Genomic DNA, 26,037 nt, shown 5'->3' with positions numbered 1-26,037 from the left:
CCAGAACCACAGCCAAAGTGCCACAAGACCACCACAAGAAGAAGCTGTTCTTCTGAGTCTAACATTACAGACCAAAAGCAGTTTTGGATAAAGCTCAGGGAGGCTTCCAACCTTTTGAAATCAATGAGTGTTCTGTATGCAGAGGCCTTACAAGGTCAGATCCTAGAGGTAAAATCCTGGCTACACTGAAGTCAATAGCAAAACTCCCATTGACTTCACCAGCACCATGATTTCCTCTCAGATGTTTTATCCCAGCTGAATCTCTTGAGTTTCACCCATCACTAACTTTGCCTGTGCCCCATGAGGATACAGTTCAGTACTGTTCATTCAAGGCCACATTAGGAAGAGTAGGGGAGGACGAACCAGATGCTTTGGAGAAGTGAGCAACCTTTAGAAATTTTCAACAAGTGCTAGAATTTTGCACAGTGCTGCATAACAGAGAAAAATACCTCTAAGACAATGTTCAGTGTTTGTTGGTAAAATCCAGTGTTTCTGATAAAATTAGTATGCAGAAAAAAGAAGTTTAAACAGAATCCATCTGATTTGCTGCTTGGCTGAATGGATCTCTCAAGACTGGATACCTTGATGGTACCCTCTGATTCTGGATCCTTTTCGAGACTCCTGGTCACAATTCTCTACTCCCTGCTATTGATGTCATAAAATATACACATCAAAAACATAGGATTTGTGCACAATGACCAGTCAATGTTATTCTCAGAATCTTAATCTGTTTGTTTCCTCACTCAGCATAATTTTAACTCTGCAATTTTAAGATTGTTTATCTTTGCATGTAATATATGTAGCGTCTTGGCTAAAGGTTTATACTAAACTTTAGTTCTGTCATTTGAAAACGAACGTTTGAGATTCTCTTCCCTCATAGTATATTGGCAGCCAGGACTCAGTCAGTTCACTAAGCAGTACTGTACCCTGCACAACAGATACACATCCTGAATTAGGATGAATGAGGGGCTATTTTTAATGATTGCATCACTGCTCTCTGGACTGCTTTTGTATATGAAATTTCCTGCTATTGTCATTCCTGGTTTCCCAAGTACTTTAGAAAGCTTTGTGGCATGTTTCCTTAATTGTGTTCTTCCCTTCTGGATGCACCAACTACACTTTTGTGTTTGCAGCCATTGACGTCCCTTTATGTGCACGCTCTATTTCTGCCGTTAAAATAATCCCCGTGAAGAAAGTGAAAAGTTCTCCTGACCTAATGCTACCTACAGGTATCTTTTTTTCAAAACGCATTAGTAGGCCATCATCCACTCTTTCTGCCTCACCCCCTTGTTAAGATAGTTTTCAGCTTCATCCTTTTTTCACTGTTTTCCAGTGCTATAGATTTCATCAACAGCTAATAGAATTAAACCATGATGACACAATTCATAGTTCTCAATAATCCAGTTTCTCTGCAGGCATAATGAAGCATATTTGAATTTGGGATCTATGTAAACTCTTCTGCTAATGCTTGGTATGAACATTACTGTTGTAACCTCATTTTAAACCAAACTCCTGAAGAGTCTAAAATATTTCCTGTATGTCTTAGGTCCATAGAGAAGTAAACAGACATCAGAGATTTTATTTTGCAGGTTCAATCTTCGTTCAGCATCTCTATTGCTCTTTCTCTCACTCACACACACACATCCTTCCTCTCTTGCCATGATAAAGTGAAAGCTTCCCCTTTAACCCTTTTAGCACTTTGCTGAATTTGGACAGTGAAACCAGACTAACCAACTCTCCCTGTCATTTCTAGTCATTTTCACTTGCTGGTTCTGACACACTAGTACAATGCTCAGTGTTTGTATTTCCAGTAGAAAGAAAAGGAGTACTAGTGGTACCTTAGAGACTAACCAATTTATTTGAGCATATGCTCAAATATATTGGTTCGTCTCTAAGGTGCCACTAGTACTCCTTTTCTTTTTGCGAATACAGACTAACACGGCTGCTACTCTGAAACCTGTCATTATTTCCAGTAGAGCTGCTTAAAAAATGGGTGGGAAATTCTGAGATCTCAAAATCTGATTTTGTACCATATCAGGGTATAAAGTCAAGTACTGCATTTTTATTTTTGCAAAGTGAAATATTCCAAAAATATTTTGTTGCAGTTGCATCGGTGTGATATTATGTGATCTATAATATAAAAGTCAAAATGTTTGGACTTTTGTATTATAACTTACAGTACATAATATAAAAGTCAAAACAATAAAGCTGAAATGAAATGTTTTGGTTGCATCAAAACACCGTTTTCTGATAGAAAATTGTTCCATTGGAAAATTTTCTACTAGCTGCAGTTTCCAGCACTGCAAGGAAAGACTCTTTAAATTGAAAACAAGAGCTAATTTTTAAAAAGTGACACAGCCTCAACTTAGACTGTTTGCTCTTAGGGGCCTTTTTCTTCTGTGTTGGTACAGCGTGTAGCATGGTGGTGTCTTGGCCCACAACCGGTGCTCCTGGGTGCTATGGTAATACAAATAATTAATAATAAATAACAATCTGCAAAAATATGCATCTTTGGATCCTGATTTGGAAGTTTCAAAGCCCAAAGTTTAGGGTTGCTCAGATTTGGGGGTTTTGGCTGAGTTTTGGCTAGTTTTCATGACCCATTTGACAGTATAATTCATAAAACCACATTCACATTCTGGTAGACCTAGTAAAAACTGTTATAGAATCAAAACACTGGGGACTAAGTTGGAGATTTTTAATAACCTAACTCCCAGATTAGGCGTCTAATTGCCACTTGTGCGTTTTGTAAATCGACCCCTACCCCTAGATGATAATGGGTAAGGTCAGGCCTGGCACTACCATTGAGTCAAACATAAGGAAGATGTTCAGTGATTGAATCAGTGTTGGGCTGGGCATGCATTTTTCAATTTGCATATAATAACAAAAGATACTGGAATGGCTGTTGGAAAAGCACATGAACTCTGGTACCGGGCCAGTGAGCGTCCAAGGTATTGACCTGAGTGTGAAGAACTGTCAGACTCTAGTCCCTGCTACACACTGGAACCATATTTGTAACTGGATTCGAGGACAATACAATGAGGTTGTAACTGAGTTTTAGCTAGGTCACCTGTATCTGCAGTATAGACACCACTGGCTTGGGGAAGGATGGGTCTAGAAGGAGCACCTGGGCACAAACTGCAAGCACATGAGTAGACCATGGACTTCAGTGGGATGACTCAAATGTGGACGGTTAAGCACATGCCTAAGATCTTTGCCTCCAAAGGGCTGGTGTGATCTGAGTGATGGGGAAGGAAGGTGACCTTAGTGGTTGTATTTTGAACTACTTCTTTCTGATCCTATAAGGTGATCTCGTGGGTATGGCACAGTAAGAGGGCAGGGTGTGGGAAGTATGCGCTGCACTGCCTGGGCTTTATCCCTTATTCTGGATAACTATACATCTTCATTCTCCATCAATCCAGCATGGAACTCACTGCTGAGGCCTTGTCTACACACACAAGTTATGCTACTTCGTACCGGCATATTTAAAGTGGTACAACAACCCCAGTGTGGGTGAAATTATTGTGATATAAAATTTATACTGATACAAAATCTGAGTGTAGACCAGGCCTAGTAAAGCAAACAAACCTGTGAAATTTATTCCAAACAGCCAGCACTGTTTTGCCACTTTCCTAGCTGAGTTACACTGACTCAGAACTTTATTTGTGTGTTCATCAGTTATCTTACTTATTTTTTAAATATATAACTGCTGTTATTACTTAATGTTTTAAAATCAAAGCTAATGTTCATCTGCATAAAAATTAGAACAATTCACTCAGGACAGCCATGTCAGAATTACTCCAGAGCCACCAGCATACTGCCATAGAACTATGATGGCTTCCAGTAGCTCCAAAACATCTCCTTTGTGTGTGTTTTCTTTAGACAAGGATCCCACTAAAGTCTGCACTGGAAAAGGGACCGTGACCCTACGGGCATCTCCAGCCTCTGAGGAAAGGCCAAGTATCAGTCCCCCATGTTCTCAGGATGTCCAGCAGTCAGAAAGTAAGTCTAGTATGTAAAAGGTTAAACATAAGCAGGGCCGTCCTTACCCATATGCAAAACACGCAGCAGCGTAGGGCACCAGGAAATTTGGGGCACCAAATTTCCCGGTGCCCTGCACAGCTGCGCACAGCTCCAGCCCCTGCTCCGGCTCTTCCCCAGGCCCCCACCCCTGCTCCACCCCAGCCCTGCCTCTTCCCACCCCTGCCCCGCCCCTTCCCTGCCCAGCCCCGCCCCTGCTCCACCCCAGCCCCACTCCCCTGAGCTCTGTAGCTGGGCTGGGCCTGCACTCACCAGCAGTGGGAGTGCAGCAACCCATCCTCAGCCGCGCTGCCAGTGAGTGCTGGGGGGTGGTTCCCCCTGCCCCCCAAGCCAGCCACCCCCACGAGGAGGCCTGGGGCCAGCCTCCCTGCTTCCCCCCCCAGCAGAGGCCTGCCCCCCCCAACACACACATGCACGGGGTGGGGAGGGGGTTGCGTAGGGCCCCAGAATTGCTAGGGATGGCCCTGAACATAAGATACAACAATTGTAGCTGACCCCACATGGCGCTTGAGTCCAGGCTTTCAGTGCTAAAAGCATGAGCCCCTCCCACTGGCGCTAAAGACCTGAGCAAAAGCAGACTCCTAAATCTCTTACATGGGGCAAGCTGCTCGAGGAAGACAAAGCCCCAGAACCTCTGAGTGTGAGTTTCACAACCACTTATACACCACTTGGAGAAAAAGCATATTTGTTGCTTTGTGTTGCTGGCAGGAGTGCGCAAAAAATCATCCTGTTTTCCCAGGTAGGCCTTTGTGTTCCTTTTTTTATCCCGGGCCACTGCGGGGGATAGGAAATGTCCTGGTGCAGTCGCTGCAGCAATGGCATTCATTTTTTTGCTGTAGTCAAGGCCCCTGGGATGGCGTCCCAAGTTGACAGTGTCGCCATAGACTTCTGCTGTCTTTTAAATAGCAGATGTGTAATTACTTAATTACAGGAGACAAGTAAAGCATCACTAACCCTGCCTGCACCTTGGATTTTGCATATAGAATGAACTCCCAAAGGGAAGATGCTATTAAAAGTTAGGGTTGTTCAGCTTCTCCCCTGAAAGTGAAGCACATGTAATTACAGGACCTGTTGTTAGGAAAGGGTGATTCTATTCTTTCCAGCCCTAATGCCCTGCTTTCTACCTCCCCCTTCTCCTCCCCTCCTGATCCAACCATGACCTCTCCTTCTTTCATTCTCTCCATTCTCTGCTTTCTCACCCCCGCCCCCTTTGCCTACCCTTCCTGCTGGTGGCTTCATAAATTTCCAGCAGCGTGAATGGCAATGAGCCCATTACTATGGAAATGAGCTCATTAATACTTCTTTAGCTGACTCCCTCAATCACTTTATGAAATGCATGTTGGAGCTGGAAGAGCTCTTTGCACAGTACGTGAGAGGCCAAAACGGCTAATGTGGAAAGAGGGGGAGGAACTCAGTGGGCAAAGGGAAGATAGCCTCGGTGCCTCTAGCCACAGGGACTGGGCTGTAAAATGGGATCATGTGTTGTACCCCCACCCGTACTCGCAAAATAGACATCTTATTTGTCAATGGGTCTCTGCACCAGGTATTCTCATGCGGCAGTATTAGAAAGGATAGCTGTGGTTATCCAGCCGACATCATGGCTTAACACTGAGACCCTGCATTTTTAGCTGTGTGTGGGGCATTTGGACTCCAAACTGCAGCACGAGAGCAGATAGCTCAGCTGAATGTCAATGACCAATTGTTTCTTCATTGCTCTGAATGAATCGCCTTGTGTTTACAAAGGTCAGAAACTGTGAGGGCATCATGTTTAGGACCAGTTTCTATGGCAATTTGGCATCCCTGTCAGAAAGCATTGTGTGTGTGTATTGAAGTAGCCTGAATGTTGAGTTCAGTGGGTACATGTTTGCTGTAAATGTAACAGTTTATTTTTTTCCCTTATTTTTCCATTCTTCCTTCCCTCCTCTCTGCAGCACACATAGCTCTGGAGACAGGAAAACCAGAAACAGGTACACATGCTTGTTGCTTTGTTTTGTTGTTTCCCCAATGTATTCTTGTTGCCCAGCAAAAAGCAACAGGTCCCCTCTCCTTGTTCCCCATCTAGCTAGAGTGAATTCCCTCAGACCTGAAGTTCTCCTTCCCCTTTTAGATGATTGGAGGTTATCCTCTAATGGAGATATCCAGCCATCTTCTCTGGCTGCCAAGGGCTATAGAAGTGTGCGTCCCAACCTCTCCTCAGAGGGCAAACCACAGGTAAGCATCTTTCCAGAAGATCTGAGGCTTTTCTTGAGGGGTCAAGCACAGGATTCAGAGTCAGGAGACCTGTGTTCAATTCGCAGGCTTGGGTAAGTCTCTGTGCCTTCATTTTTCCTATGTGCAAAATGTAGAGAATGCGTCTTTCCCAGGAGTGCTGTGAATTCTTTAATTCATTAATATGTGTTAAAGCATGCTGAGCTCCTTGGTGGCTATAGCAGGGCAAAGTACCATTCAGCATTGTTTGTGTGGGAAGGCTCAGCCAAGAGGTAGTGATCAATTATTGTATGTCTTTTCTGTATGCACTCTGACCTTCCAACTGCAGGTGGCTGAATGGAGAATTAAACTTCCTAAACCCACAGAGTGGCCTTAAAAAATGTCTGGAGAAGGCCTTGTCACTTTAACACTAGAAATGATATAATCTTTTGTCAGCCCATATTGGAAAGAAAAGGAGTACTTGTGGCACCTTAGAGACTAACCAATTTATTTGAGCATAAGCTTTCGTGAGCTACAGCTCACTTCATCGGATGCATACTGTGGAAACTGCAGAAGACATTATATACACAGAGACCATGAAACAGAGGGTGAGAAAACCTGGATTTGTGCTGGAAATGGCCCAACTTGATTATCATACACATTGTAAGGAGAGTGATCACTTTAGATAAGCTATTACCAGCAGGAGAGTGGGGTGGGAGGAGGTATTGTTTCATGGTCTCTGTGTATATAATGTCTTCTGCAGTTTCCACAGTATGCATCCGATGAAGTGAGCTGTAGCTCACAAAAGCTTATGCTCAAATAAATTGGTTAGTCTCTAAGGTGCCACAAGTACTCCTTTTCTTTTTGCGAATACAGACTAACACGGCTGTTACTCTGAAACCTGACATATTGGAAAGGTTATTTTCCTCCCAAATCTAATCTGAAGTGTTGGGATTGGTCTGCCAAGCAAAGAGAAATGCTAACCTATGGATGGGTTACCAGTGTGCATGGATGCAATTTTCAGGTTGAATTCAATGGGATGGGAAAACCTGAGCAACCCTTCTTTATAAACTGCCTTCTTGAAGAATGGCATCTGTTACTGCTCTGTTAGATGTGAAATGGAGGCCCATTAAAATCTTATCCCTAGTACAGGGCAATTGCTTTAATCGTGGCAAGCTCTTGGCAAAGCCACGGATCAGACACTGCGCCTGAAATGTTAAGTGAAAGATGAAGAGGGCACCAGTCAGCCGAGGACATAAGAAGTAATGAAGCACTAAAAGAGTGAGCTGCTTCCTGCATGAGACATGTAGCTGTTTCGCAGTTAGTTATTGGGCATATAAGTGAACAGAGATAGCTCAGTTTTAGTTTCACAGAGTGCTGTTTTTAGAAGAGTCCTGAGGGCACTTAAACTAATGTCAAATAAAACAGGGCTAAATTCTGCTCTCAGCCACATGGATGTAAATGTGGAGTACCATGGTCACTGTTAACAAGCAACTTGCCACTCTGTAGCATCTGGAATGCGGCAGTATTTTTCCAGTCGCCCAGCTGTATCTGCGGTATCCCGGTGTGATAACCAGGGTGGCTGCTGGCTGGCTCTCCATGGCAACTCCTGATTTATTCAGTGAGCTGTAAACCAAGGATAAAAAAGGGCCTATCCAAAGCTCAGGGAGCCCCTGCCAGAAATTACAAAAACAATAAAATTAAACCACCCCCAGAAGACCGCATTCCCCTCCCTGACCATCTCCACAGCAGCCAGCGTAAATACATGCGCCTTACATCATGCCCAGACAGTCAGCAGACTCGAGCTATTTTGGACCAGTGGGGAAGCCCATGCTAGAGCCAAGGGCCACTCACTGGGAGTGCTGTACTGCCTTCCTCCCCACCCCAGCTCAAGTGCCTCTGTTTAGCATAACATTGATAGGATGGCTACTGCAACTCTGAAATCTGTGGGGTTACTCTGGATTTTATACCAGTACAAGCGAGAATAGGAGCTGCCCCAAAGCTGCCTAGGGTGATGAATTTTAAAAGAGAACATTGATCAAGGCAATAAAGTTCTGAGCTGTTAAAGCCTTCAAAGAAGACTAGAGGCAATCCCTATCCTGTAGGCTGGCATTCTAGTCATTTTCCTTCTAACGGATGGTGATTTACAGTTACCTGCAGCTGTAAATAAATACAGTGAAATGTCCATGTAGTAAAGCCACTTCTTTTGCTACAGAATAATTTGGCTCTAAGCAAAGATTTGCTCTAACTGGAATTGCAATCTCCACGCTGCTCTAGAGTTGCAATCTGTACGTTGCGATGCACTGAAACAATGAAGGAGTTTCTTTTTGCTTCTCTAGGAAAATGATTTCGCTATCAGAAGGCTTCACTCTAAAGACAAGTTTCTGGGAACCCAATTCCACTGTAGATCTAAATTGTTCTGTTTTTCTGAGGGTGCTTTGTGAATGAGGGATCTTTTTAGAAGGGAAGTGGGGTGTCAGCCTTTGGCAAAAGTAAATGAGACTTTTTTTATTTGACCTCTCTGTATAGTGGAACAACCACAGTATAGTAGGTCACTGTGGTATGGTTTCGCATTAGCAGAAGCACCAAATCAGATTTCAGCAATTTGCTTAGTGTGCTGTAGAGAAGGGCCTGAGCTGTAGAATTCATATTTCCTGCTGGACCCAAATGTGCCCGAAGCTGAGGAGTGCTTGAGCCAGGGGTCATGGAACACAGAGTCTGGTTCTGATGGTCAGATCTGCATTTCAAAGTTCCTGGGGAATGTTAGGAGCTTGGGTACCCAGGCTGATCCCTGCGGTACCCAGAGTAAGGTTATCCCTGAAAGCAAAGTGAGATGCTCTTCATAGGTTTGAACTTGAAAGCTGGAAAACCTTTTCATACCCCAACGAGCAGCATTGAGAGCGAGCAAGTTGAGTGCCGGGCTTGACGATTCCATGTTAGCTTGTTAACTTGTGGTTAGCTTGTGGCTAAACAACAAAGTATAAGAAGCAGTGAGAGGCAAAAGGGCATTGTTTAAAAAGTGGATAAATGCAAAATAATGCACATTGGAAAACATAATTGCAACTATACATATAAAATGATAGGGTCTAAATTCGCTATTGCCACTCAAGAAAGTTTTGGAGTCATTGTGGATAGTTCTCTGAAAACATCCATTCAGTGTGCAGCGGCAGTCAAAAAAATAAACAGAATGTTGGGAATCGTTAAGAAAGGGATAGATAATAAGACAGAAAATATCATATTGCCTCTATATAAATCCATGATATGCCCATATCTTGAATACTGCATGCAGATGTCGTCACCCATCTCAAAAAAGATATATTGGAATTGGCAAATGTTCAGAAAAGGGCAACAAAAATGATTAGGGGTATGGAATGGCTGCCATATGAGGAGAGATTAATAAGACTGGGACTTTTCAGCTTGGAAAAGAGACGATTAAGGGGGGATATGATGGAGGTATATAAAATCATGACTGGTGTGGAGAAAGTAAATAAGGAAGTGTTATTTAGTCCTTCTCATAACACAAGAACTAGGGGTCACCAAATGAAATTAAGAGAAAGTAGATTTAAAACAAACAAAAGAAGTATTTTTTCACACAACGCGCAGTCAACCTGTGGAACTCCTTGCCAGAGGATGGTGTGAAGGCCAAGACTATAACAGGGTTCAAAAAAGAACTAGATAAGTTCATGGAGGATAGGTCCATGAATGGCTATTAGCCAGGATGGATAGGGATGGTGTCCCTAGCCTCAGTTTGCCAGAAACTGGGAATGAACAACAGGGGATGGTTCACTTGATGATTACCTGTTCTATTCATTCCTTCTGGGGCACCTGGCATTGGCCACTGTCGAAAGACAGGATACTGGGCTAGATGGACCTTTGGTCTGACCCAGGATGGCCTTCTTATGTTATTCTCATTGAATTCAATCCTGTTAACCCAAGTCTAATGACCGACTTCATTCTTTCAATTTTTTTTCTTTTTCCCTTCATTTGGTGCTGATTCCTCCTCCTTCCCTTGAATCTGATTGGACAGGCCCTTTCCCCTCCCCGTCCTCCTCTTCCAAAAGAGGAGAGCTTTGCATGGCACCCTCGCACTGACATGAAAGTAACCAACCTGCTGCCAGTGCCCATAATGGACTGTGTGTACCTGAATGCACCCAAGCCTTATACACAGCATGTGTCACCAAGTTGCAGCAGGCAGTGTTATTCCTCATCACCTGCACCCTTTGCAACAGTCCCCAGTGAGAAGCCATGCTTTTCCGCAGGGCATCCCCAATCAGCCAATTTGATTCCCAAGGACGTGGTGCATGCTGGGCAGTCACTTTCGGGAAGTAGCTCCTTGTTATCAGACTCTTCATCCAAACATCAAAACCCTGCCAGGGCAGATCCTAGTAGTGAAGCTGGAATGAATTCCACGTATGGGACTAAAGCAGATAAAAAGGTCAGCAGTCTATATGTGGCTTGTTTATCTAACAGCACTTGCTCAGCTGCATCTGAAAATTCCACCAGCATTGCACATGACCAAACAGAGAGCCCCCGTTTGGGAACTGAGGTCACTCAAGCACCAGCCACCAACATTGTTTCCTCTGTAACAGATGCTGGAAAATCTCTTCCTCCCCCTCCTCCTGTCCCTCCCAGGCCATACTTTAACATTGTCCTCAGTAAAGACGCAGTTAGCTATGGTAGAAGCCATTCCTCCAGGACTCAGTCTCCACCTCCTCAGGCTGTGAGGGACAAAGTACTAGAGCCCCAGAGTACGGCTGGCAGTGGGGACAGGATGAGAAAGGAACCTTACCTTACGCAGCAGCAGCAGCAGCATCTGTACAAGGTGAAGGGACGCAGCATGGTACATGTTTTCTTCATAACTTTGTTTTCTTTCAGTCGTGCGAACGGTTCTCTAATTCGTACAGTGTCCCCTCTGTATTCACCTCTTCTTAATTTCTGCACGCAGGTCACTCTTGTGTAGTTTGATTCTTGTCATCTGCTATTCGATAACCTCTCAGTTTCCCCCCAAAGTCTGAAGAGTATGTTTGTGTGATGTGTGCGTGTTTGCAGGCTACAATCAATTGGTGAGGGGGTCAGCAATGGGAAATATTCCTGTTTAGGTAGGTGTACCTGTAGCAAGTGCTGCAATGCAGATGAACTGCTTGTGGTTCAATCGAGAATTAAAGGACAGGGGGAAAAAACTGGCATGCCTTATCCAGTGTGTTCACGGAGCCTTTGGCTGCTAAACAGAACATCTCTAAGGGCATAGCTCGCTCTGAGGAAGGATTGTCCAGTGGCTTGGATGCATGCCAGCCTGTCACTACCCTTGCAGTGCTGGGATGTGCACCCACGAAAGATGGATTGCCCCTTTGCGTAACCCCACCTTATTTCCCACAGGATGTCATTTCTACCACCACAGCTCAGCCTGAGATTATAGTAGTCCCACTCCTCCAGGTTAAAACAGACAGAGAGCAAGAAGGCAGCTCCAGCACTCCGCCACCACCTTTGGTACCTTTGGGGCAAGGTGCCACGTTCCCTGAGACCGTTCCTACTGGCTCACCTCTGACTTTTCCAACACTAGACGATTTCATTCCCCCTCACCTCCAGAGGGGTCCCCACCATCACTATCTGCCCTCCTCACCTGGCATCTCGCCCCCAATTTGCCAGAAACTGCCATCATTCTCACCGCCACCTCCACTGGTGCCTCCCGTCCCGGAGGCTTTGCACAGAGTCTTGGAGCCTGAAATCACTGGAGTCCTCTCACGTACAGTAAGCTTGTTGAGTACCCTCCTCACAGCTTTCCTGAATTTGTTTCTAGGTTAAAATAACTTTCTCATTGGCATACTAAGCTTTGAAAGAGGAGCACTGACTAGCACCTTGACAGCAGCATGACCCCTGAAACCTTGTTTACGTCCTGTTATGGTGCATGTATGTCATCTACCTTATCTGGCTTGGGAACTTTGCAATTGTTCTGGTTTTTCCCCAATATTTTACAGTCTCTCTCCCCCACCTCTGTCTCTGCTGGATAATCTACACCTTTGGCTTTAACCATCTTAGGGGAATGTACTATGTATGATACTTGCACTTCTCATCTGAAAGAATAACACCTGCTGCTTGAGCTTTGGCTAGCTGATGGTCTCTCGACAACAGTAATATCAGAAGCAGCAAAAGCAATGCAGTTAAGGACGGCACACTCTGTCCTGCATGGTGATAAAGGGCCACGTTCTATGTGTGTATTCCCACTGAAGGCAATGTGAGGTTAATGCCAAAACAGAATGACCCACAAGCTGTAACTTCACTTGCTAATCTGAGACCCTTGCAAGTTTCTAAGCACCATGTGTCCCCTTGTTTGAAATATCCTTGCTCCTGCTGAAGTCTTTACGTTCTTCAGAATTCTCACATTTTGACAGGACATCACCCTGGTTTTTCTGTGTTTATTTTCTCTTTTTAAACCCACTTCCTTTTTTACAAGGGGGCAAATGTAACCACAAGAATAGCTGTAAAGGTTTGGATGTTCATCTGAACCTCTTTGTAACAGAAAGTTTACCACCAGTAGCCCTATTACAGGATTTCCAGTAACTCCTGAATGAGAAATCCAGCAAGAATAACTTCTCTGATGATGACTTTTTGGCTGGGCCTGGAAGAAGTAGCAGAGAGGCATGTGAAAATGGAAAGAAACAAGAGTGGCATTTTCAGAAGTGCTCAGCATTGGCCTAACTCTGCTTCTATAGTCAGTTGGATTTTTACAATTGGGGAGAACTTTAACAAGCACCAAAGTGACTTAGGAACCTAATCCCATTTAAAGTCAATGGGATTTAGCTTTCCAAATCACAAGGGTGCTTCAGAAACTGTGACCCTCTTCCACTCTAATGGGAGCAAAGTGTCGCCAATTTTGTGTGATTTTGAGGACGCCACCCTCAGTTTCCCAAACATTTTCTTTTAAATGACAAATTTAGGTTTGGTTTATATTTTTGGCTGTGGAGATGCTCCACTGTGATTGAAGTAGCTCACTACACTGTGGTCTTCTAGCTCTGCCCACCAAGCCTTCCCTTCCCACACACCCCATCTGCCTTCTGTGCATTGTATCAAGGAGGCTCCCCAGCATGCAGCAGATGCATGCTCTCTATATGGAGCATTCAGATCTGCCTCCCCACTCCTGTGCTCAGCAGGACTGCCTTGCTTCCACCGCTGAGGGTACCTCCATAGATGGGGGCTAGATCTGCCCCTCAGAGAGCTTTGGAAACTCCTGGTTCTGAGGCTGCTGAACAGCCACCTCTTCTTATGTTCTCATAAAATGACTCAGGCCTAATTAGACACTTGATGGTGTAAGAGTGTCAAGAGAGCTGAATAGTTCAGCCCTGCTGCCTCTCTGATTCAGTGAGGCTGATTGTAGCTGGTGGTTCTGCTAATAACATACCCTAACCAGAAATGGTCTATGGCAGCAGGCCTCACTTTGGAGCGTGTTACTTCCTGATCCTACAGACACTTCCTGCTGACACTTCCAACCACTGAGCTCAGTGGGACTGCTCACAGCCAGAAGTGCTGCGCTCAGTTGTGCATGCAGGATCAGGCCCCGCAGAACAGTAACAAAGCCGGCAGCAATGGAGCAAGACTCTCTGGTCCCCTTTTTAAAAGAATGAGTAGCCCTGTGGGCCAGCTCCGTTTCACAGACCAATGGCTTGCAGCATTTCACTCTGACCACAGAGTCAGAGCAGCACAGAAATCCAGAACTCCACACTCTTGCTTTTTGGATGCCCATTTTCCATTAATTTCTGTGGGAATTGAGGGTCCAGATCCTTCTGACACCTTTGAAAAAGCTCTGCCTTAATGACAAAATCAGCACATAAAAATACATGTATCGTTTTTGGCCAACGGCCCCATCTCCCTAGCCTCCCCAGCAATGAGTGCTTCTGTGAACCTGATCTGAAAGGGTCATGTCTGAGCTAGCCTTTAACATCTCCATGCAGACCCAGTCTTTGCTCCAGCAGCACAGATGGTGCATCTGTGATGCTAGGATTGACTTAAAATAAATAATAGAGCAACTTGCCTTAGGCAATCCTCATTGCTCCCTGAAGCCGTGTTGTGTATCTTCCACGCTAGTGCCCTATTGGTTACTCTCCACCTGTTTTTTTTTCATAGTTCTGGGTGCCCAGTCGTCACACTGTCTAATGTCTCCTAAGTGATGGTGCTAAACTTATTTTTCTGATCTTCCTTGCAAAGCCAGCTGCAGTAATCGGGTTTCACTCAGAATCGCATGAGTTTTGCATGTCTGACTACTTGCTGGGAAAGGAATTCTCTTTAAAGAAAGAGTGGGTGAGTGGGTGGGTCTCTCTCTCCCACAACCAGATTAGCTCATTCCTGCTGCCAAGTGTATGCTGTATATAGCATGATGGTTGAAGTCAAGGACACTTCTTCTGGTGTGGAGGGAGAAACCCAGTACAAAAAAACTATAGTTATTCCTTATTCTACTAACTGCAGTTAACAGGGAATGGAATGCCTGCAGGGTCAGGGTAACAACCTGTGCTTATGCCTTCTACTAAAATGTGCTACGATACCTTTCTTATTCCATATTAAAATAACTTTTTCCAGAAACACCAGCGGGCTAGTGATGCTCACACGCATCTTCTTCTCTTTTCCAGGACCCATGTCCTGTGCTAAATGAAGTCTCCCCGCCTCGCACTAGCACCAAATACCAATCCTCCTTAACGTCGATCAGCAAGCCTTCCTCCACCTATCCCTCAACCACAATTGTCAACCCTACTATCGTCCTCTTGCAGCACAACAGAGGTAAGGAGACATGCAGGTGTATCTCCACTTGTGGCTCAGGTTCATTCAAGTGGAGCAAGCTATTGAAACTCATTGTAATGAGCTGGCAAGCATGTGTGTGTACAGCTGTCTTCAATCAGAACTGTTGGAGTAGATGTCTTAGGCTCTATACTGTAAGTGGTGACAGAGCCTGGACTTTTGAAGTAGAAGTGTCCGAGTGTTCTCCCTGCTGCAGTCACTGTGAAGGTGTGAGTGGCTGAGGCATGCTGTGCACTGATAGCTGAGACATGCTACATGGCCACAGATGTGGTACAACATATAATTAGTGAGAGACCCAAACAAAAGCCTTGGACCCGCGAGTTTTGGGGAAGTTTGGTATTGATCTTTGCAGTTGATCCCAATCTCTGTAATGGGACAAATCGAAACCCCAAATCACATCATTTTACAGCCGCCCTGGCTCAAAACCATCTATAATTACAATTCAAACCCTTTCCCTCCTTTACAATAGCTCCCTCTGCAGGGTAGGTTCCATATCCTATGAGAGAAACGTTGCTCTTACTCCACTTTCCGTGTAGGTAATGTTATCCCAGCCCCAGTCAGGATCTGTATTGCCTAGGGGAGTTAGGTATTGATTTCCAGTGAGATTTGGGCACCTAACTCACTTACACTGCTTTGAAAACCCCAGCCTAGGATGTTACCATTTTTCTTTTATCAAGGAAATCAAATATCACCCATTAGAAGCAAGGTCCATTTCTCTCCTGCTTTTTATCATACTTATGGAAAGTGCTCCCAGATGTGTTCCTCCGCAGTCCTGAAATGCTGTATTCGATTCTTTTCTAAAGCTGACTTCAGTCTTTGACCCCAGAGCTACTGATCGAAGTTTATCTGCTAGGTAATATAGCACAATTAAATAAACCCATCACTAGCTATTGGAGTGATACTCCCTGCTCCAGCTGGAGTCCCTGTTAGTAGCCATTAACAGGAGCCTTCTCCCTTTATGGAAAGCATTGCCCTTAACTTAGCCTCTGTGGGATGTGACATATTTACCTTGACTGTACAGACTGGAAGGCTATGAAGCCCAGCTCAGCTCTTGGATGGAGTTAAATGCTGTGCATGGCACATTGGTGTTTCCTCTGGGCAGAGGAAGATGCAGGCCCTCTTTCCTTCTGCCAGTGCTCTGAGAGCAGCCTGGCTCCATGCGAGCTTTGGATAGCTGTAGGTGCAGCTTGATTAAAGGCCTTTCAGCTGTTCCGTCTTGGTGTGCTCAAGCTTGTTGTGTCACACACAGTTCTCCCCTTGACAGAGAAGAGCCAAACCCTTTGGTTGATTTTAAATCTGTACTGAGCCTTTTCTCACTCAGGACAATTCAGGTGTCTTTGTCACACAAGGAAATGCCTCTTCCATTCTTCCCTGAAGCCACCATCATCTACTCAGTGGTTCTCTGGGCAGCCTGCAAGCTCCTCAGACTTTGCTGAGGGTCCCACACTGTGACCAAGCATGGAAGCACCAATGATTTAGTATGTGTCTGGGTCTCTGGTCTATCTCCAGTAGTGCAGAGAGCTAAACAACACATTCCTCTTCTTCCTCCTGAGTTCTCTACCTCAGCTCAATACACAGGCCTCCTCTCTGCTTAATAGTGAGGAGAGCTAGTAGGGAGGAAACCTCCTCTTCACCTAGGAGCTCCCTTTTCTCCAGTTAAAGTCCATTCACCCCATGTACATTCCTCGTTTCTCCCCACCCCCCAGAGATGGAAACATTTCTCAAACACAACCTCCTTAAACCATCTATGGCGTGTTATGCCAGAAGATCTTCCTGATTATCAAAGGTGTAGCAAGGAGGCATGGCCTCCCTCTGAGACTGACAGGGAGGGACTGCAACCCGCCCCCTGGTGGGAAGAGTCAGGAAGGCCAGGTCCAGCCTGCTGAAAACCAAGGGGCTGAACAGGAACAGGAAGTAGAAAAGGCAGGCCTGGCAGCTCATTTAGGAGATAGATGCATCATGTGTGCTACTGTAACCTAAAGAGGATTCTGATTGTACTGCGGACTTGTCATAGCCGCCAGCTGATCGAGACACCAAGGAGCTGACCACCTACCCCGGGGAGACAGGACAGACACAGAACGGAGGTACCAAACAAAGGGGACATAGGAAGTAGCCCAGGAAAACTAAAGTACAGTCTGATTGTTTCTTAGCCCGATTCTAGGCCCGCATGTTTCGTGTCTTCCTACCCCCTGCCACCCCACTCCTGAGGTGGCAGCCTCCCCACTCAAGGCCAAGGGGCCCATGTTTGTCGGCCATCCACCAGAGCCAGGATACCTGACTGTTTGGTGCCCCGCCCTGCCTGAGCACCTGGGTTCATAGGCTCCTTTGCTGCTCTGCCTTGACCACAGATCAGAGCCCTCTACTCTGTTTGGTGCCCTGCCCTGCCTAAGGGCCTAGGCTCCTAGACTCTGTAGTGCTCTGCCCTGCCTGAGGGCCAGAGCCCCCCTTTTCTGTTTAGTGTTCCACCCTGCTGGAGGGCTTGAATCCTGGAGGCTGATTACTGCTCAGCCCTGCTTAGAGGATCCAAGCTTCACAAACTGCTAATTTTCCCCTTTGATTGCCGTTCTAAGGGCATGACAGCAAGGAGACGTGGCCTCCCTCTGTGACTGACAGGAAGGGACAGCTCCACACACCTACAAAAGGAAAGGTCATCTCCTCAATAGAGGACCTCCCTATTCGATGGCTGGCTCTAAGATCCCCGTTACCCAACTCTACCTCCTTGATTATAACACATGGATGAATCTACCCTTCTGCTCTTGATGCCCTATTCAGAAGAGGGAACTTTGCAGCAGATGGGTTCCCATTCCCTTCTTGAGGGCAGGCACATTGTTGTCTTAAGCACTTCTCTTTTCCATTTGCGTTTCCTGGTTATTTCTGGGTATTGGTGACATTCACAACAACACACCTGGGCAGCTTTCCATTGGGGTGGGAGGGAATGTGTTGGGCTAGGAGGCAGGGCTTGCAGAGTTTTCTCATGATTGCCAGAGGACACCAGTGATCCCTGCAGAGGGAGCTGAATTTGAGTGAGCGAAACAAGGAATTCTTCTATGATGAGTAGCCCCACCTTGCATGTCATGCCTGGAGAAGTCTGATTATCTGAGCAAGCAGTGTGTCCTGCGGATTACTGCATCCTGCAGATTTGCTTGGAGGGTGAACCATCCTCCCAAAGCAATCATTTCCCTGACAGGCATTGCAGGAAGTGGCTTATTGCTAATAGGTAATGGTCATACCATGCCCTTCTCATATTGCTATGACTAAGATATTGACATTCCATTGGAGAGTGCCATTCGTCTCCAAGTTCTAAAGCAATTTCATAATCAGAAATAAGTGAGAAATATTTTTTTGAACTTCTGAAATTCTTGTATTCGCCACATCAACTTTCAAAATTATCAGTGTTTGATATTGTTAGTAAGATGATACAATTTGAAATGTCCTGTATACTTCATATAAACTGTGCTCCTTGTTAGGGAGAAAGTGTTCTCTTGTCGTTAGAGCAGGGGCTTGGGAGCCAGGACTCTCTAGTTTCTATTGCCTGTTCTGTCCCAGACTCGTTATGGGACTTTGTTTGACAGCCTCCACTGACTTTGAATGTCTCAGTTGTTGGGTGGCCAACATGAGATATCCCGAGTGTCTCAGGTTGAGAACCTAGGAAAGGAGGCTCCTAAAAAGAGTGGTCCTTGTGAAATTCTTGGCCTTTACCAGCCTGTACCTCAGTTTATCCATATGTAAATTAAGAATAATCATTCAGTCCACAACTCATAAGGATATTGCGGGTCTTAATGATCACAAAGCATTTGGCATTCCTTGCCACAAAGGCCCTACATATGCAGAAAAATGGCTGTGTTATTACTTAATAATAATATTATTAACATGCTGCTAACTTCAGTATTATTTGTTGGTTTATTTGACAGTAAGTCTTCACAATTGTTTTTAAACTGTCTTCTGTTAAGCTGTTTTCCTTCTCTCTGACATAACTATACTTTGTTGTTGCAAATGTACGGGTCACTTTGTATTGTGATGCTGAATAGTCACCAGTGCTGCTCTTTGGAGGGCGGTGGGTTTGTCATTTTGGCAGGGTGTTGAAAACTTGATCCACTACAGCAGTTTCTGCCATTGTGCGGACGGCACATTTCTTGCCTGTCAGAAACACAGCAACAGGACGCTTACTGTCTATGTCTCACCCTCTTGTTTTGTTTTTTTTTTTCGTTTTCCTTCTCTACCACAGAACAGCAAAAGCGGCTTAGTAGCCTGGCAGGTATGAAGCAAAAGGTCCTCACCCCACAGCTGCTGCCTCTGCTGGAGTCAAGTGGCTGCTTTGCTAGCTTGCAGAGTGCCTTTAGCAAACACACTTCTCAGTAACTGCAAGGAAGCGAGCTGAATCCCTAAAAATAAATGAATGTTGCAGCTCAGCCACCACAGCTGAGCTTTTTGTATTAGTTTTTTCTGAAAGTGTTGGAAATATGCATAGTTGCAGACAGGCACACATTAATGTGGCCAACCCCAGCTGTCCAAAAAGCATGAGATTAAAAAAAAAATGTGGAGTTCTTTAGTTCTCTTCTGGTTTGTGAGCCTATGGGATACACCTGGGACATGTTTTCAAGCTTCTCTCTGCAACCATGAGGGCTAGAAACTAACTTGAAAAAGCAAGCTGACATTCTCATGTAATAACCTGACTCCAGGAGCTGGGGCTTTAATGAGAATGCCAAATATCATAAAACTCATGATAAAATCATGTGCACGCACACACTCACACATACATACTTAACACACCCACACTGTCCCCTTGTCTGCTTTCCCAGCAAGGCTGGGAAGTTCCTCCTTGAAGGGAAATCTAGGACTTGTCTACATGGTGCTGCAGTCTGGTCTCCATGGGCGTGAGTTGTGGAGTACTTTGTGTTGTGCTCTTACTGTCCCACGCAGACCCTGCTGGCAGGAACTAAAGGGTACCAGGTGCACTTTATTGTTGTCCTTTTTGAAACAGGACCACAACTATATAAACTAGTTCACAATTTGTTTTTGTCAGCAGGGTCTACATGGAGTGGTGAGAGCACAACACGTTAGAGTGCTGTACAGTTCACATCCCATAATCCAGACAAGCCCCTCATCATTCTCATCCCCTGACATAGAGCCTCATATGGTAGGCGACAGACGCATTCAGAATAGTACCTCACTGCTCTCCAGCAGCTGCAAGGTATATGAATGAACTGCTTTTGTTAAACAGTATTGCTACCTGAGGAGATGAGGAAGAGGATGGGAAAGAGGAAAGGAGAGTGTGAGAGCAAGCAGTCAGTACCCAGACACCCTAATGTGGATGTAAGGGAGCCTGGACTCTGTGCTTTGTACGGGGCCTAGTCTGATGACTCCCTCTGCAATCAGCTGGCACGCCACACCTGCAAAGTCAGCCCCATCGCTCGCATGGCCTATATTTTGTGCCCTGAAGCACGGTGCCTGTCTCCTCTGCACCGTTGCCCTCTTCGGCAACATCAGCCAGTGTAACATTTTCTCTTCTCCCTTCCCAATCGAGTCGGCATCTGCGCTGCCTCTTTGCCACCTGGGGTTTTAAAGTCCAGTCAGATGTTTCCTCTTGGTTTTTTCTTTCCCAAAGTGTTTCCCGTTGTGGTCAGGAACTCTATTGTCTGTTAAGCGGGAAATATGTTGAAATCCTCCCACCTGGCTCAATGTGGAGTATTTCTAGGCAGGGTTTGTTCCAGCCTAAACAGTCACCAATCTGGATCACTGGAGAGTGCCCTGGCATTGCTGGCTTCACACCTGCTCTCCGTCTATCGAAACAATCACATAAAGGTGGTTGACTGACCCCCCTGACCTTAGCTTGCATCCTCTGGGTCACACCAACAAAACTCTGATGCTGAATGCCCACCTGTCACTGCTCCCCAGAATGGATGGCTCAGAAGATACTGAGTGTTGTACCTGATAGTATGCGATCAGTGCTCTCTACAGGCCTCAGAGCAAAATTATGGCCTGACTTACACCCTCTGCGATGTCACTGAGTTGCATGATGTATAAGTCAGGGTGGGATGTGGCCCGAGAACTGTTTTCTTCCTAGGTCATTGCTTTGAGTCCAGGAACATTCAGTAGGGGGCCCATGGTGAAGGGCAATGATGGCTTCAGCCCACTTTCTAGAGGACAAGTTCCCCTGTTGCTAGAGACACCATTGAAACTGGCACTCGTTGGGTCTCCTTGGTGACAAGCTTAGCTGAGTGGCCAAAGGCTGAACAGGCATGAAGACTGAATTGCCCTCTCCCCTTAAGCAACAACCCTTGGACGAGGAGTCCTTGCGGCACCTTGGAGACTAACAAATTTATTTGACAAGGCACCTCTGATGGCATAGAGTGAGGAGCCGGTCCTGCTATCGCTCCCTGTGCTACCCCAAGTTCAAAGCCTTCTGTCACCAGGACTGTCAGACCTGCACTTTTCACCAGTGCTAAATGCACACCGAGAAAAAGAATTCAAATGAAATCTTTTAAGTCAGTGTAGCTGGCTGGAATATCTCCCACAGCTCTCCTGGAGCCTGTGCCATCCTGGTGAACTCTAACCCTTGCCTTGCACCCCATAAATCTCAAGCTTTGGGTAGGAGAGTGCTCCTGCAGGCCAGCACAAAGTCATTCCTTAGCTCTCTCCAAACTGTCACCAATAATAATTTGCGTGCTTGTAGGAATAGCAGTCAGAGCTCAGACTGTTGGTCCATTCAGTCCAGTATGTCTGCCTTTGTCTGCCTAAGATATTTCCAGGGTAGCAGCACCATAGCCTAGGACCACTTGGATGGCATGCTCCATCCACCTGTGTTGTGGTTTCCAGGACTACTTATAGGGAACTGTAGAGCAAGTCCCTCCTGAGCCCAGGAAGTGATTGGTTTACATCCTGAAGAGTGCAATTTGATTATGGTAACATAGCCTTAACTTTCACAATTACAAAATAATAATGGTCACATGATTAACCAATCCTTTAAAAAAAGAAAAAGTTCCGTCCAAACCTCTGGCCGACTGAACTTCCCTGGAGTGACTTCCACAGACTGATGACACTGTAGGAAGGAGTATTTCCTTTCTAGCACAGAAGCATGTCTTTCATCTCCAGCAGGGGCACTGAAAGTGACAATCACAGTTGTTTTACATGCTCACCTCAAAGAAGCAAGGGATTGAGATTGGGTGGGGGTAAGAAGCTGAGATTTCTTCCTGAGTTCAGATCATTTCACATCCATAAACCTTCCTTCCCTCTGGTCTTCAGAGTCATGGAAGTCATCTGATTTCACCAGAGCTTTCCATACTCTGTTCCTAGCAGCACGTAGGTAGCTCTGCCATGGGGTCTGGTCAAACACTCCATACAGAAATGTAGAGGTGAATATAGAAGAAGGGGACCTCTACATTAGGAGCACAGTAGGACCAAAACAGAGAGTATGTGCGTTCTTGGGGATAGAAACTAAGGTAGAAATATTGAATAGTTTTATTTTAGCCTTGCCACATTCTTGCCATTTATAAAACTTTTTTCTTGAGCAAAAGAACCCCCCAAAAGTAAGTTTGATGATGATTTAAAAAAAACAAACAATCCTAATAGAGGGAATTTTGCAGTTCAGAATTGTGTTTGCTGTGAGTACGGTCAGAACAATGCATGAGCCTTTCCTCTGCTAACCATCCTTGTCAGAGCTCTGCAAATTGAACAGCTTTGGGCAATATGGTGAAGTGCATGTGAACAACTGTTCTTCCTCTCTCAGATGCATGCAGTTCTTTAACACCAAGGATAGGACTTGGCAAAGCGTTGATAGAGCAGACTGTGAAATCACACACATTTCTCACCACTGCCATCCATTTGGAGAAATCCTGCCTCTAGTGGGGCTTAAGGCATGCCATTCTGCAGCGCCACATGGCACATTGTAGTACCAGAGCAGCCAACAGTCCATTGGTTCCTTGCCAAATTGATGTGGTGCCGGGTGGCAGGTGCTAACACATACATGTGCCAGAAGGAAAGGAGCTAGGTATTCTACATGGAAGTAATGTGGTCTCAAGGTATATCTGCACTGCAGTTAAACCCCACGGCTATCCCATGTCAACTGACTTGGGCTTGCAGGGCTCAGACTGCAGGGCTATACAACTGCAATGTAAATGTCCTGGCTTGAGCTGGAGTCTGGGCTCTGGGACACAGACACACGCACACTGTTTAATTACAATGTAGACATACCCTGAAGGACTGAGCTTGTGGCTGAGAGCCAGGATCGCCTCTGTTCTAATCCAGACCTTGTGCATAGCCGTGGGCAAATGTCTGAAACCTATGTTTTCTAAAGCGGCCCCTAATTACAAGTACCTCCATTTTCTAGGTGGCCTGTCTGAGACACCCACCAGTTCTGTTGGGAGTTGTGGGCTGTCAGCACCTCTGAAATCAAGTCTGGGGAGTCTCAGAGGGAACCCAGAAACTGAGGCATCCAAAAGTAGAGGCCATCCTGCTCCAGTTTTCTCCATCGGTAGAGTGGGTTGATACCCCTCATCACCGTGTGCTGGAAAGATGTAGTTAATGTTGGCATAGTCCTTTGGAAGTACTCCACGCTGTAAACACAGGTGCAGGAGGAGGATGGAAGGTGGGTTTGGAGAATAGGATTTTAATGTCCAGTGAGCATTTACTGCCCCAAATCCCATTTCAACACTTTGGTGCAAATTTTCAGGTCATCTGAAAACCAGATGAGAGAAGCTGCTCTAAGAGCTGAACTGGACTCTAGGCCAAGCATTATTTGACAGCAGAGAAGTTACAGGCGAGATAGCATTCAGAACTGCTAGCTACCCAGACACTAAGCCCCCTATTTATTTAACTAAAAAAACCCCGGATGTGGCACTTCTCTGCAGAATTGATTTCTACTGAATTCCCCATGAAAGTGAGTTTGCGGTCTCTGGCCACCTGAGTGGGGGTTGGGGACAGCGCATGCAAAGAAGCGGTGAAGAGCTGTGGAAGTGGAGGCTGAACAGTCTGGTCTGCTGCATCTGTTCCATGGGAGAAGTGCATTCTTCACTCAGCCTGCATTGCTCGTGGCAATTAATCCTTTTGCTGCTGGTCTTTTGGGAACAGATAGTCCAGGGTTCTTGGACCATTCAGCAGTATAGTAGGTGTGTTTGGCAAGAGGTATCCAGAATGCTTAGCAGCAGCCCTACTGTGACTGCTGTGTACTCAGAGGAGAATCCCTGCATTCTTTCACCACATACTCATTAGAAATTCAGAAGACATTTTAATCTATCCCAGTTCAAATTCTCAAAGCCAAATTCTGACCTAGATATATTAAAAAAAGAATCTGTCTAATGCAAATATACTGGCCACCAGCTTGGCTCCATAGCTTAAGTCAAAGAGCAAGGCCCTATAGTTGAGGGCTCAAACAGACTTAGATCCTTGGTGGATTGAGGGCCGGGGTATATCATGCACTGACCAGCAATAAGGCAAATAACCATTTGATACTTGGAATCAAGCCATGGATAAACATTCTCTTCTCCCACCAGATTGATGCTTTGTCCCTGGGAATGATGCATCAGTGGGAACGCCTCCTCTTTTCACACCAGCCCCCCTTTGCAAACACACCCTTAAGAACTTAGGCTGAGAATGTCAAATCTGCCTAAGGGATTTGGACACCCATTCCCATTTTTTTAATGGGAAGTAGACACCTTAATTTTTTCTTGCTGGGTTTAAATAGCTGCTTGATTTTCTTATCAGGTTCCTGTGTGTTGGGTCCTGATTATGAATCTAAATGATCCCAGGGACCTCCATCTTTTTCTAAAGACATGTTTCCCACAGCTATATTGTGCAGTTTGCTTTCCTTTTCTCTAGTGCTGATGCTGCAGAGAAGAATGCTGTCTCAGAACTCCATTTTCAAGTAAAATGCACTAAGTGAGCATGAGACCTGAGTTCAAATGGTCCTGGGCATAGTTATAGCAGAAGTGTTCCCCACCCGCTGGGGTGGTACTTGTGCTTCAGGCTTTTGAGGCTGATTCTTCCTGGGTCCAGTGAAGCCAATGGAGACATAATTTGCTCTTGTCCCTGCCTTTAATGATGGTTCTCTGTGTTGGCTCTGTTGTGTGATATTCTAACCACAATGGAGTTTGCTCTGCTCCAAACCCCAATCAGGCAGGAGGTTGCACAGTTGAATGGGACGTGCCAGGTGCTATGTGGAAGGGTCCTAGTTTGGTAAATAGGTACAGTTGCCCAAAATGTTGGGAACTGGCATTCGGCAGAAGGATACAGTGGAGAGCAATAACTAGGAGGAAAGGGCTCCAAAGGGAGTGTACCACTGCAGAGTGTCAGTGAAGACTGAGCTTGTAGTGGGGCTAATTGTATCAGACATGAAGGGAGCTTTTTACACGTATGATTGGAGGAGTCTGATGTTCCCGCCCCCTCTTGGTTGTGCCAAACATTTTCTATGCACATTTACAGAAAGCCAGACACTTCTCCCCGGTGCCACAGTCTGCCTCATTGATGCTTTGCCAGGATTTTTGCCTTAGAGTGACATATGTTGGTGTGCTGAAATGGTGAGCATTAGGATAATGACCACCCCTCTTTCATTTCCAGATTCCCTGCCAGACAGACCAGTTGCTGATAAAGTAGGCGCTGTGTCTGCACAGGAAAAGCCAGCTCAGGATAGTGCTCAAAGTGAGAAGCCAGCAATGGATGAGAAGAGAAGAGCTGTCAGGAGTCCCCAGTATATGGCTGATGTCTCCGTGGATGATGTAGGCATTCCACTGAGGGTAAGAGAACAACACTCAGGCTTACAGGCACATGCTTAAAATAAAAATCAAGAGCCAGATTCTGCCTTCAATTAGACCCATATAATTAAAGCCAGTAGAATTGCATGAGTGTAACTGAAGGTAAAATATCACCCCAATAGATTTATTTCAAAAGTCTTCCTTGTGTTCCTGATGACCCCTTCAATTACTATGGGTGAAAGAATTTTCAAAATCTCATTGCACTTTTTGCTAGTTGTGTGGATTTAGTTTCCTCTCTTATTTTGCTTCATGTTGACATCTGAGTTAGGCTGGTCAGGTT

The 26,037-nt window shown here is 45.5% G+C and overlaps 1 protein-coding gene across 1 annotated transcript in view; it reads left to right on the top strand.

Annotated features, from left to right (window-relative positions):
* Positions 1–26,037, top strand: part of SORBS1 (sorbin and SH3 domain containing 1) — a 174,348-nt gene that overhangs the window by 80,759 nt on the left and 67,552 nt on the right. The window contains exons 4-11 of the mRNA XM_077822822.1: positions 1,134–1,229; positions 3,883–4,002; positions 5,973–6,008; positions 6,149–6,252; positions 11,605–11,976; positions 14,847–14,994; positions 19,238–19,267; positions 25,564–25,739. Coding sequence (XP_077678948.1) covers positions 1,134–1,229; positions 3,883–4,002; positions 5,973–6,008; positions 6,149–6,252; positions 11,605–11,976; positions 14,847–14,994; positions 19,238–19,267; positions 25,564–25,739 — 1,082 coding nt within the window. The remainder of the gene's footprint in view (positions 1–1,133; positions 1,230–3,882; positions 4,003–5,972; positions 6,009–6,148; positions 6,253–11,604; positions 11,977–14,846; positions 14,995–19,237; positions 19,268–25,563; positions 25,740–26,037) is intronic.

This window comes from Eretmochelys imbricata, chromosome 7, assembly GCF_965152235.1.
Source record: "Eretmochelys imbricata isolate rEreImb1 chromosome 7, rEreImb1.hap1, whole genome shotgun sequence".
In the NCBI taxonomy this organism is placed as follows: Eukaryota; Metazoa; Chordata; order Testudines; family Cheloniidae; genus Eretmochelys; species Eretmochelys imbricata.
Note: the sequence above shows the minus strand (reverse complement) of the source record. Positions and strands in the feature narration are given on the sequence as shown.